Consider the following 13,150-nt stretch of genomic DNA (forward strand, 5'->3'; position numbering starts at 1 on the left):
GTCTTTATCAGACTATGGTTATGCCTTGACAATCCAACAGGTTCTTCCTAACAATTTAATAACATACTTCAGCGTTTTGTGATCTCTGATTAAATTATATTAGATAAGGGGTGTGTGTGCCCCTCCAATGAAAGGGTAGTACAAAAGCCTGTTTGATTCAACAGTCTTATTAGACCACGGTTTGCTGAAAAAATGCATCCATACAGGAGGTCTGGCAGCTTTTTTCTACTGTGCTTTACTAAGAAGTACTACTTATGAGAGATGCAAAAAAATGAGGTCTTCAGCCCCAAAGACGGTCTCTAATGATGCCTGCCTAAAACCTTGGACTTTGTCTGAGGAAGGGTTACAAAAATGTTGGCCTTAGAATGTGTGCTGGACCAAAGAAATATCAAAGCAAATCAGATCCAAGATACCCGTTGAAAGACTCTACCCACTGTGATTGGGGTTTGGGGGGGTGGATATAGTTAAGGTTGCCTTCCTTGTTAGGGGTTGCACTGAAGACTCAGGGTGTTTCCAGGTTCCTCAAGTAGCATAACCGATGTGCAGTGGACCTTATGAGCCTCAATTTTTCACCAAAGGAAGACAAGGTTTCACTGCCTCTGTAAGTCTCAAAACTGATGGTGGGAGGTTGGCATAATGGTTAAGATGTTTACCTTACAGACACAAGGTGCAGGGTTTGATTCTCACATGGGGGGCTGGGGCTTAAAAATGGCCCACAAGGGCACTTAACCTAGTACTAATCTATGAACCTATGAACCTATCTAGGCTCTTCCAACTTCACATGCAAGTCTGAGAGGGAGGATGACTCATGCTGTACTTCTCCTCTGAACAAGAGCTGCACATGGTGACATTTATTTATTTTATTTATTATTTATTTAACATTTGTTGACTGGGAAAGTCCGACTAGGTTCCACAGAGCCTGTTTTCAGCGGAGGCCCGGGGAGAAATGCTCCAGAATGCAAGGGTGACTGTGCAAATGATCTGCACTGGATGTTAGGTGACATGGAAACATAGTGACAGGGTATGCCTGCAATGAGCATCATGAAAGATGTACTTGTACTAGACATAGTGACATCATGCCACACACTCCAACACCCAATTTCATGCCCATTACAGAAGCTCTCACAAGACAGCAAAAATCTGCTTGATGTCTTGGTCTTAAGCTGTGAATCCTGGCACAAGCTAATTCCGTGACTCACCTCTACTTGGGCCAGACTTTGCTGAAACGGTTGGGTAGGTAGAAGATGCAGTGAAGGCAGGTCTTACTTCCGAATGTCCCCTACCTGTGGCCTGGTCTCCCTACCATCAGGAAAACTGTCCTTAGCTTTATTTAGCTAGCTGGGCTCTGGAAGGTGTCACTACCTGAGAATACATTGCTCTGAGGTGTTCCGCCTCCTCTGAGAGCACTATTGTCCCACAGAGATGAATGATTACTGCAGACTCAAGACCACATTTGCTGATGACAAGCCTGTATGACTTGGGAAGCATACATTATTTAACCTACTTTACTCCAGAACAGCTAGACTGAGGTGTAACCTCTGGTGCTTTATTTCTTCTGGCAGTGCTAGTAACAGACATCTTTCTCCTCTGTAAGAAAACACAACCAATGATGGTGCAGGTCTTCACATAGTGATACCTAGCTTACTTGTGTCCAATGCAATGAAAGTACAAACTTTTCAATACCACGCATCAGGCTCAACAACCAAACTAAGATGTAAAAAAAGGGGGAGGGGGCAGATATATTTGCAGAACTGACATGGAATGCCAGCACAGGCACCAGCACTGACTATATGCAGCCTGAGCCTAGGATCATCTGAGTAAACCTGCAGAATAAGAATGGTGGAGAGGAAGAACTGAAGTACTGAACCCATCAAGAAGAATTGTCAACATTGTATCTGTTGCTTCAGACCTGTTATATACAAAATCACCGTGACTAGGTATTAAACAGTCCTACTTCAATTACTGCATTAACATTCATACGAAGAAACTTGATCAAGATGAGAGCTTATCTCTATGGAAAAGTAGTTTTACTTGTGTGGCATTATTCTGAACTGTTAGAGGCTTTTCTGTATGACCAAATCTAAAAACTTTAGTGGACCTCTCAGTTTAAGTTTCACAATTATTCTGATAAACTCACCCTTCATTTGTGCTTGTCAAATCATTTGGTTGAAACCTTTGAGCTTCTGCCACCTTCAGAAAATACCTGTTTAGGATTCCACATAGGAATCATTCACAATTACACTTAACACACAATTACCAGTGAAGCACAAATGCTGAACTTCGTAACTATCTACTACTTTTCCTTCACACAAAGCAGCATATCTGGAAATTATTACCTGCCCAGGTATTTATCCCTTATTATGAAACTTCAAATGCAGGCCAACAGCAAGTACAAGGTGCTTCATAAAGAAATAGCACAGTTAGAAATACTACAGCTAGAGGTTCAGGTAACTAGGATTTCAAGAATGCTAAACAGACATACATGTGAAATGACCAGGGGAATGTATAAAGTGTAGAAGAATTGACACACCCTTCTCAGACAGAGAAACTCGTGCATCAAGTCCGAAAAAAAAAATGGATAGCCCTGAATGTAATGCTCCATTCACCAGTGTCGCCACTAAGTACATATTGTAAGAACTTTAAAAAAATACCTGCAGCTGTTTGAGGACCTGATATGCAAGCAATTCCTGTCGGAGGTCATCACCGCACTTTACAATCACAGACAACAGGCGCCAGTTGGGAAGGTGGCCATAAGGGGAACCTTCTCTGATCCTCCTAAGGAAAAAAAAAAACAGGAAAAAAAATAAGGTGGCTGAATAAAACCTACAGAAGTAATTTATCTTCTCAGTTCTTGCATGTCTACCCTTTGATATTCCTTTTTGCTAATCTCCTTAAAGATGTTGACTCAGCATCCTGTAAGCATCTGTATTCTCCCCACCCAACTACAGTGGACAAAAATGAGGGTGAAGCCAAGTCAGTCTACAGTACTGTTTAGATTTCATTTCTTCTTATGGTTCATAAGTTGTTGTTGTGCCTTTCGGCTTTTCCCGGTTAGGGGTCGCCACAGCGGAACTCTGGTCCGCTAATGATTGGCAGTAGATTTTTATGTGCTGGCTTGCCAGGCCTAACGCACAACCTTCAATGAAGGAACGCCCATTCACGCATGTCGCCACACAGATGACGCTCTGAGAATCGAACGGGCAACGTCTAACTGTGAGGTGACAATGCTACTGCAGCACCACCACCGCAGTGGTTATGCAGCTTAAAATAAAACCACCACATGTATTTTAAATTTTGCAAAATATGCTTTACCATGCACATTAGGGTGCTCTGAAACTTGATGAACTTATAAAGGATCCAAAAGAGCAAACAAAAACTAAGCCATACAAGTCTAATAAAGTCAAAGGCTGCAGCTACAGAGCAATAAAGTAAATATCACAAGAACAATTACTTCTCATCTCATAGCCTTAAACTATATCGTGTTTAATTCCCAAATCTATTCTGCTCTGCATTCAAAAGAGATTTCTACAGAAAAGCAACTTGCAAATCAACCTAATCTGCAGCAACAATAAGCATTAACCATTATACCACATATCTGAGGGAAGACAGCGGTGCAGAGCCCAAAGAAGATGACTGCATCTCAGTGGTTAGAGCCCATATGCTTGTCTTCTGGAAGTAAACAGTATAGTTAAAATAGCAATTTCTCCATAAGAATTGTGGATTAATATGAAAGAAAGAGTAGAAATCTTTACTGTGAAGTTTGGATGGCCACTTCTGACTTAATAAGTGACTGTTTAATGATGAGCATATATTTCCAGGAAGGAGCCATTGTAAAACACATTTCTGAGGTGTAAAGTGCTCGTCTTCCATTCAATCAGTGGACTAAAGTGGAAGAAAGCATAGAACTTTTTGTCATCCAATGGTCTTTTGGATTAGTTTCTGCTACTCAATGTTAAAACTTGATTGTTTGGATTTAACACTAAAATGGAGGGGCCAGTGAAAAAGAATGCCTGTACTGAAGCCAAAATAAACTATATGTTTAGGCATGGCACAGAGTTTTACAGATGAATTAGCTATACATACATAAAAGTCTACTGAACATATGCTAGTGCTGAAGGGGCAGATGGGAAGCATACAAGAATTCTTGATAAGAGTCACCCTAAAAGGCATATGGGTCAAAAAAGGGCCCAACATGAAAATGTTTGCTTGGTACAGTTCCTCACTAAAAGGCATAAAGTAGGGGATGCATTTTTTTTCTTTAAGACTGCTGGCTCAGCCGGTAGGGAAAGCAAAAGGTATAAGCTTGATAGTGTGATCAAAGTAGGAACTGCACATCTCCTAGGCAGGAAACCCCACTATTTAATTATCAAATTCCATGCATACAGAGCAAAATTTTGTCTATTTAATTCTGCTCAGATAAATGTGGGATAGCTAACAGAGAAGCAGATGGTGAAAGCAGTAGAAAACTTATTTTTGTTGAATAAAAAAGAACATGATTATACAGAGCTTGTCTGGCACTTTAAGCTAGTGCAATACCTTGCTACAGTGGTAGCTGTATGGACAGACAGGAGAAGGACCCTTTCACCCATGGTGGACGCTAAAAAGTTTTTGATTTAAAAGCATAAGCGGCTTGTACAGAAAATACTATTCCTATTTACAGCCAGGTGGAACTAATGGAAATAAGGAACACAAAAAACAGCAGCTAAGTGATTAGATTCTCCAACTACATAATCAAAATGGAAAAAAAAGAGAAACAAAAGAGAATGGAAGAAAGGAAGAATCCCTCTAACAGCCAGTCTCAGTGAGACATCTGGCAAAAGTATGGGGGCGAGTTTTGATCAAAGAGTTGTTGATTTAGATGGAGGGAGTAAAGGAACCTATAAAACAGAAAGGTACCTATAACACAGATCAACAAACAATGGCTGAGCATGTTGACATACTACTAAGTTGTAACATTTGCAGGGAAAGAGGGAAGTGGGGACCTATATGTGAAATGATGGAGCACAGGGTGAAGGTTGAAACCATTAGTGCTGAGGTAAGAAGATGGAGCAATACTAGTAACTAATCAAGGTCTGTGAGTGATGGCTCTGATTGTGACCTGATATGTTACTCTTTGAAGAGAAGCAAACAGAATGTTGTATAGCCAGGAGACTGCTGGAGTGACAGAGTAAATGGAGTGGAAGTAATGACTCTGAGATAAGCTAGAATGGAGGTGGGGGGAGTGGTGCTGATATTGTGACTATTGTGTAAAAGGAAGAGCATTTGTTTGTCTCATCATTTGTATATAATGGCAGCTGCAAAAGGTACAGAAGTTGTAGAAGTAGCAGGATGGTTGTCAGTGCCTGTGGCAGCTGAAGAGCTAACAGAATATAGCTATATTGGTGCAGGGCACAACATCTTACAACAGTGCTAAAGACAGTAAAATAGTGCTGAAGAAACAAATTGTCATGGAGGTGCTAGCAATGGCTTGATAAAGCCAAACACATTCTGGGGCCATTAGACAATAGGTTCAACATGGTGGTTCACTGCAATGGCAATGTTAAGAATGTGACTACAATGGGGACGTTGGAGCAGGACAAGCGCATAATGAATAACAACTGATATGTTATATGCACAGTATTCATTTTAAATAGTAACGGAAATGGATGGGGTGACTGAAGAGGTACTGAAGTGCAGGGTTTCATAAGCAGCAGAACTGGATGGGGGATTGCCTGCAGGTACTCCATGTTAGTCTTGCCCACTTGGTTCTATAGAATGGGCATTAGGTTATGTTCCCTAACCACAGCAGCCTACCTCCTTGATGTCAGTGGCATTCTTCTGAGCAAATATGCCTATCACGTGTCTGTCAGGTTCTATTCTTACTGTAGGATAGTAAATAGATCAGGAAATACAGCTGCCATTCCCAGGTGTATCCTTAGCTATCAATACCATGTTTAGGACCTGGTTTTTGGCGCAAGACACATCTGAAGCACCAGTTCACTTTCATTCCACAACCAAAGTAGGTATGTAGAGGGTAGCCACCTGACCTTGCCTGTGTGAGATCCTTTTCTCTTAATGTACCCAGGGATACACTGATGTGTAAGGAATATGACTGAACTGTCTCCCCAACCATACAGGAAAGCAGAAACCACATATCCAGGAATGAAAAAAAAAATCACATCCTCCACTAGAATGTACATCAGGATGAGTAGATACCATACAGTGGGCCCAGACAGTTCCTCGGAAATACTTTCCACATACTATGTCCGTAGAGGAAACAAGCAGCCCTTAAAGAGCCTTCAGGAATGCACCCCTGCCAGCATGGATAGCGACTTCCTCAAAATCTGTCTGTACATACAGTGGTGCCAGGGCATGCCCACCTTCTTCCACCATCTCCATTAGGACTGTCTATACAGCTGCATACACAACCTCCATGACATGTCTTCAGACACAGTACAGGGGGGGGGGGGCTAACTGTTCATTCATGATAGCAATGCTGACAATGCCTTATAGCATGTAAAGTTTGTGGTACATATCTGCCTTTGTGGAGAATGTTCCATTTTGCAGAATGAGGTGTGACTTGTAGGGGTCGTCCACATTCTAGACAGTGGACCTCTGTACCGACATCCATCAGGTTGGTTCATAGTTGTGGATGGATGGCCCTCCCTCTCTGATGTCTCTCTAGCACTGAGCATTGTAGGCTGGATCTGCATGACACTTCCACCATGATATCCTACTCCACTTTGTCCATATTTTCCTGAATGACATGGCTGGCTATGTCCTTCCTGTGCACTGTCCACTCCTTCAATTCTTCTTTATGATGGTAGCCATGCAGGCCATGACATCCAGTGCATGCTGGTAGGGGAGGTGGTCTTTACAAAATCTTCTCCACTACTGTGAGTAACTGTTATGACACTGCAACTATACATGTGTGCTCCCTGGGGTCTTTTCTACTTGACATATGCTCTGTTGCTAGATGACAGGTTGTACTCCCAGCTGCACTCTCTTCCTAGGGTACTGCATCTTCCTAATTTACCTACGGTATTATCCTTTTTGTCCCTGTGGTTTTATCACACCTGTCCACTTACATTTTACAGTCGCAGCAGTTTCATGCATATACTGCTTTCCAGGAATGAAAATAAGGGGGATGCATGTGTGACAACAGGAGGTACTGCCAGCCATGCCAGGAGAAGTGGGCAGTGGATGTATAACATATGCCAGCAAAGATAGCTGGAATTTTGTAAAGAATTACATGTCATTTGTGTATCACACTAATTTGCACAGATGCTTGTATTTAAAAATGTATTTGAAAAATTGCTTGTGTTAAAATGTATCAACATTGCTTCTTGCTGGAAAGCAAAGAAATGTACATGCATTATTATAACTGAATTAAATGTATATGTTTCAACAGAGGATACTGGCAGAGCAGAGGTTAATCATAATCCAACTGCAGCATAATCCAACTGCAGCAATTACAATATATCTTTACAATATATCTGAAATTAAATTACTTTATGGGTTAAGCCATAAAGATGTTATCCCATAGTTTTGAAAGGAACCAGAGACACAATGTCTGTGCTAGAGAATAGGTTGCAGCTCCTGTAGGAAGAGTGAAATGGTTTTATGGTTTTATTACTTTTAGCAGCTGCCCCACATCTGAGCAAAGCTCTGTCTGTGTGTATGGTTACATGTAGGCGCTAAATTCCTGTCAGCTTCTAGTGTTAGTGAGTGTGGGAAACAGAGTCAGATGACCAGATGTGATGTCATTGTGTAAGCAACTCTGAAATAATATATAGATATTAGTAGGAAATTGCTCTCAGCAGTCTATATTCTGTCTTGGATCTGACAAGGACCACTCAACCAAATCATCTTGCCTTGCTCTGTTCAGTAAGTAACTTAACCAGGGAACAGTAATTATTTTAGTCTGGAACTGTGTGAAACTTTTCAACGGTGTTATTTTTAATATTCCCTGTGAGTGAAACACTGGTGTTTACTTTAAATAGATATTTAGTATTTTCAAGTTTTTTTTATTTATTATTAAATATATTTAAACCTGTTCAGTGTGGCTGGTCTTTTTAGAAAACATTTAAGCTTTGAGAGTATTTGCATATATTTATTTGATGATAACTCTGGCCACTCCTGAAAGCTTGGCTGTTTGGTCAACATTACCATTTGTATTAATATTAATTTCACTCAGTATAACTGGGTACCCTTGCAATAGCCTTAGGTAGCTGGCTTTGTACTGCTTGGTGGCAGTGATAACTACCTTATAGTCTGGGCAGAAGGGGGAAAGCTAGTAAACCTGTGTCAGCCTTTCCCAGAGGTGTGTGTGTGTGTGTGTGTGTGTGTGTGTGTGTGTGTGTGTGTGTGTGTGTGTGCGTGTGTGTGTGCGTGTGTCTGTGTAAATCAAATCTCAAAGAATGTGTGTGTGTGTGTGTGTGTGTGTGTGTGTGTGTGCGTGTCAGCTACTTGGAGCAGGGACACGAAGCACTGGTTTCACAGAGAGTGGTGAAGGACTTGGCTTGGGCATTTGGCTGAAGACTTACTCTGCATCTGTACCAATAGGGAGTCTTACTGGGAACCTGGACGGAGACAGACAGAGACACCCAGACCCCGGGCTGAGTGTATGCTCTGTGTGCCCTTAAGGGAAATTGTGCATTATGCAGAGAGGTCTGCATTTGGAAATACTGAGTGTATCCATTTGCATTCCACTTGAACGTCCCTCTCCAGTGTCAGTGGTGATGATTCAGGCTCTTTGATTACTGGCCCAGCATGGAAACATCACATATTGGTGGCAGTGGTGGCATCACAGCATGTATGCTGCTTCAGCAGCACTATGAAGGAGATGGCCCTCTGGTGACCACTGCATTATATGCAGGGTTTAGTTTTTAGTTTGATTTGCCTATTTCTGCTAGCAGCATGTTGGTTGTGTGGCCACATGGATCTCTGGTATTTTGTACTCGCTGTGTTTCACTATAAAAATATGTCCTAGGACAGCACAGTCATATTCCATACTAACAACACATGTGGAGGCCATAAAGTAGAACTTAAAAATCAGAGAATGCTGTGGAACAAAAGGAAACTATTCTTTAATATTTTATACACATACTGATCCTGTTAGTGATGGAAGAATGGGCTACTTCCCAAGACCATTATTCATACATATGTTCATAAGAAATGTTATGTCACATGACAGTTATTAACTTGCATAAAACTACCCTTGGAATGGATGGTCATTTCATTTTAATTCCCCCTCCTGAAATTTTATACTGCTACATACTTGTTAAATTAGATGGAGGAATGTGCATTGATGCACTGTTCTTCTTATTTGTGTTCCAAGCAATGAAATGGCAAAACAATAACTGCTGACAAAAAAGGATTTCATTAGTCAACCATGCTTTTTGTCTGCAAGTCCATGAAGACCAAGCAACATAATAATACTGTAGCACTACAATTTTGCAGTGTTAGATTGAGGCACAAAGGCTTAATTAAGTTGTATTCATTTGTATTCTTGAAATGCATAGGTGATAGGCGTCATAAATTGACATGCAGTATACTGTTTTCTTTCTTATTTATTTGTTTATTTATTTACATTTTGATTACTGGGGTAGAGCACTGATGACAGAATGATTAACTGCAGACTCAACCTTTTACTACTGTTTGCAATGTCTGTACTACTATGTGCTGTTTCCTACTAAACAAGTACATGGGTTAGGAAAGGCGGGGACTGTGCATTTAGGGAGGCATGGGGACTGGCCAAGTTTGAGGTTTATGTCAGTGCAGTTCTGGTAGATAAGTTCTGTAAAGGGAGATGATTGGGTGTAGTACTGGAGAAAGTAGTGACTCAGCTCTTTATCTGACAGTCGACTAGGGGGAGGCACTCCTAAGTAATCTGCAGGTTGGGAGGGAGAATCTCATATCCTGGAATACCCAAGGGGCTTTATGACTAGACTCAATGGAGCAGCTGCAGGCTATGAAGAATGAAGAGGGCAAAAGGGGTGGTTACATGGAACATGTGTATGTGGGGGGGATTAAATAACTGTATAGCAAAGGGGTGAATTTCGGCAAGGCTGAAGACAAGGGTTACAAATCATTTTTTCACACCTTTTCCATCACCACAGCTGACCACGGGCTGCTCCCAGGACCTTTCCTTATTGACTAGGTGGATTAAAGCTGCATTAGCCTACCCTGACCAGTTCTGGACTAGTGATATCAAAGAAGCTGAGGGCAGCAGCATGATATTGTGCTAGAGAGCGGTTTAACTTAACACTCCACTCCTTGTGTACTCTTCTTCTGTTCCTAAGGACTGGCATGCAGTGGGGTTTAACAGTGTTTCAGAGGCTTCAACTCCACATGTGCTATATGCATGGGGCATGCTTCCCTATAGTACAATACAATAACCCCCACATGACTCCAGCCCCTGTCAGGAATATAATGCAATGATGTATTTGAAAATGTGGCCCACCCCTCTCCCAGGACCGACATGCTCATCCTCCATGCCTGTGTTATCAGGCACTAAGTTGCTAATTGAACCTGGTTACCTGGGACATTGCTGGGGCTTTATTCCTTTATGCTGCCAAGGCAGTCTTTGACACCAACAGAAAAAGAGAAAGAAACCAAGCTTAAGATGGAAGGAAGGAAGGAAGGAAGAAACTTGAAAATTGTGCAGGAAAAGTAATAAGGTGGAGGAGGTTGAAAAAAAATGGGGAGTTGGAGAAGTTATTTTGCTGCAGTTACAATGGGTACAGAGAGTTGTAAGAATGTGGACAGAAGAAGTGAAAGGGGTGATATGATGAAAGCTGAAGAGGACAATGTGTTAGTTGTTTTGGTGTATGGCCCAAACCAAGATGATGGTGAGTACTGGAAGTGCTTTTCTGATGGTAAGCAGTGTTAAAGAAGAAAGGTCTGGAAAATCTACTTCCATTCCTTACTTGCCCAATAAAGTTAGTGGATGTGGTTTACCTTTACAAGGTCGCAAACAAAATATGCGAGCAGGAAAATATTTGACTCATAGCCAGAAAATGCACTTTCGAATGTTTAAAACAGTGAAAGTGCTGATCAACGAATTCAACATTCCAGGAATGTGGAATGTTTTCGAAACGCCCGACATTTCCGGATGTCTCCAAACACCATCTTGCGGGGGGGGGGGCAAGCCCCCATGCCCCCCTGCTAATTTAATATACTAATCTGGAGATCGGACTATAGTGAGGGAAGGGGTACACATTCTGTTCCCCACTGTATTGCAATCTACACTTCGAATTGCCAAATTCACATGAGCGAATGCACACTCGCATTCGCTCAGTTGTGAGTTCAACAATTCAGCGTCGACATTCCCAACTTTTGAAATCATACTTTCGCACATCTGCCCTCACACATGTGTGCTTCAACAATATGAAGGTAAACCCAGTGGATATCTGTGTCTGTTCATGAGGTCACCACAGAAGTCAGATGTGACTTGACACCACTGGATGAACGCAGGCAATGTTAGTAGGGAAGATGAAATATTCTGACTGGAAGTTTGATATCAGACAGTGGAAATGGCTAATGTTTAGACAAATGAAAAAGCCTGTAGAAAGAAGGATTTCAACCAAAGATGCAAGAAACTAAAACAGGTGTAGCCTTTTTCCATGGGCCACATGGTTGAGAAAGAGGCAAAGAAAACTAGGCAGATATATACCAAGGTCTATGGAAAAGATAAAATTGGCAGACTGAAATGACTTGCAGAATGCAGGGTATTACGACAAATGATGTTTAGAAAAAGACTTACTGAGGGGGAGGGATACTTGTGAAACATGCAGGAAATATGGGATATGCAAATAAGGTTTGGTGATTAGATTTGTTGGTGTCTCAAAATAATTCTTAGAACTGTTAAAACTATCAAAACCACAGCAAGGTGATGGTTTAAAGGCTTTTACTTTCACAAGTTGAGCCAATTAGATGCTTGATTAGCTGCATACAGAGAATACACCTTATCAGAATGACGCTAAAAGACTTCTAAGATCCAAATTAAGGTACAATGCATATACATGCATATACATGTTTCAGGCTAGGGAGTTGCTAGGCTAATGCACCTATGGCTCTTATAAGCCTAGCCAAGTTCTGTCCTTGTTTCCACAATCAACACCTATTGCCCCTGTCCAAGACACAGGTGGAACCCCCGGGGTGAATTTACAGTTACCCATCCAATCGTCAAGATTGTGCTTGAAGAGGGGCAAAGAGGTGCTCTGCTTGACATGAATTGGGAGCCTAGTCCACAGATGTGATAACCTCTGGGAGACAAACCTGCCCCTCCAGCATGTTCTACTTATGTCACATACCAGGTTAAGGTCTTTATAACGAGTAACCTGTGAGCCATTGGACTTACAGATATGCAGCATTTTCAATAAAACAGAGTCAGAGATTGCCTTATATGCAAGGCACAGATTACCTCGGAGTAGTCTGTATGAAATGGAGTAAAGTGACAGTGATTTCAGACAATCCCATATGACAGATGCTGAATACCTTGAATTCTTCTTGAGAAGGGTCATGTGTTTGGAGATTACCTACATTTTTGTTGATAAGGCTCATGATGATTCACTCCATGGACTTACACATAAGGCTAGTCAGGCTAATAGGTCTATAGTTCCCGGGGTCAGTAGAAGCACCGCCCTTGTGCACGGGGGATAACAGTGGCCGTTTTCCATTCAGCTGGTGCTTACATGATGATTAAAAGGACTACCCAATGGTGTTGTTATTTCTTGTTGCAGCCCGTGTAGGATGCAGCCTGGGATGATATTAGGTCCTGTAGATGCTGTGTTTTGGGCCTTAGAAAGGGCATTTATGACCTGCTCTCTAGAGATACAAGGTGGGGGACAGGTGGAAGGAATGTCATGGGGTATGTGTGGTGGTGACAGGGGAGTTAAGTTTTCAAAGAACCTGTTGGCTAACAGGTTTGCTATGTCCAAAGGCTGAGTGTATGTGGTAGAATTAACTACCAGTTTGGCGCAAATCTGGGTCTTACCTTTTAGGCTATGGATGTAACTAAAGAACACCTTATGGTTGTCCTTAGTTGAGGACGCTAATTTGGATTCATAGTTATTTGTTTGTTTAAGCTTAGGACACACTCCCTCTTACTTTAGGACAACAATTTCTTCCTCTTATTGTAAAGTCTGTTAATGGTAGTTGTCCACCA

At 41.6% G+C, this 13,150-nt stretch overlaps 1 protein-coding gene across 6 annotated transcripts in view; it reads right to left on the reverse strand.

Annotated features, from left to right (window-relative positions):
* Positions 1–13,150, reverse strand: part of LOC122809174 (phosphatidylinositol 4-kinase beta-like) — an 845,265-nt gene that overhangs the window by 114,931 nt on the left and 717,184 nt on the right. For all 6 annotated transcript variants that reach the window (XM_044080472.1, XM_044080469.1, XM_044080470.1 and 3 more), the window contains one exon: positions 2,652–2,775. In XM_044080472.1, the coding sequence (XP_043936407.1) occupies positions 2,652–2,775 (124 nt within the window). The remainder of the gene's footprint in view (positions 1–2,651; positions 2,776–13,150) is intronic.

This window comes from Protopterus annectens, chromosome 8.part0 (genome assembly GCF_019279795.1).
Source record: "Protopterus annectens isolate FY-2018-M chromosome 8.part0, PAN1.0, whole genome shotgun sequence".
Taxonomy (NCBI): domain Eukaryota; kingdom Metazoa; phylum Chordata; order Ceratodontiformes; family Protopteridae; genus Protopterus; species Protopterus annectens.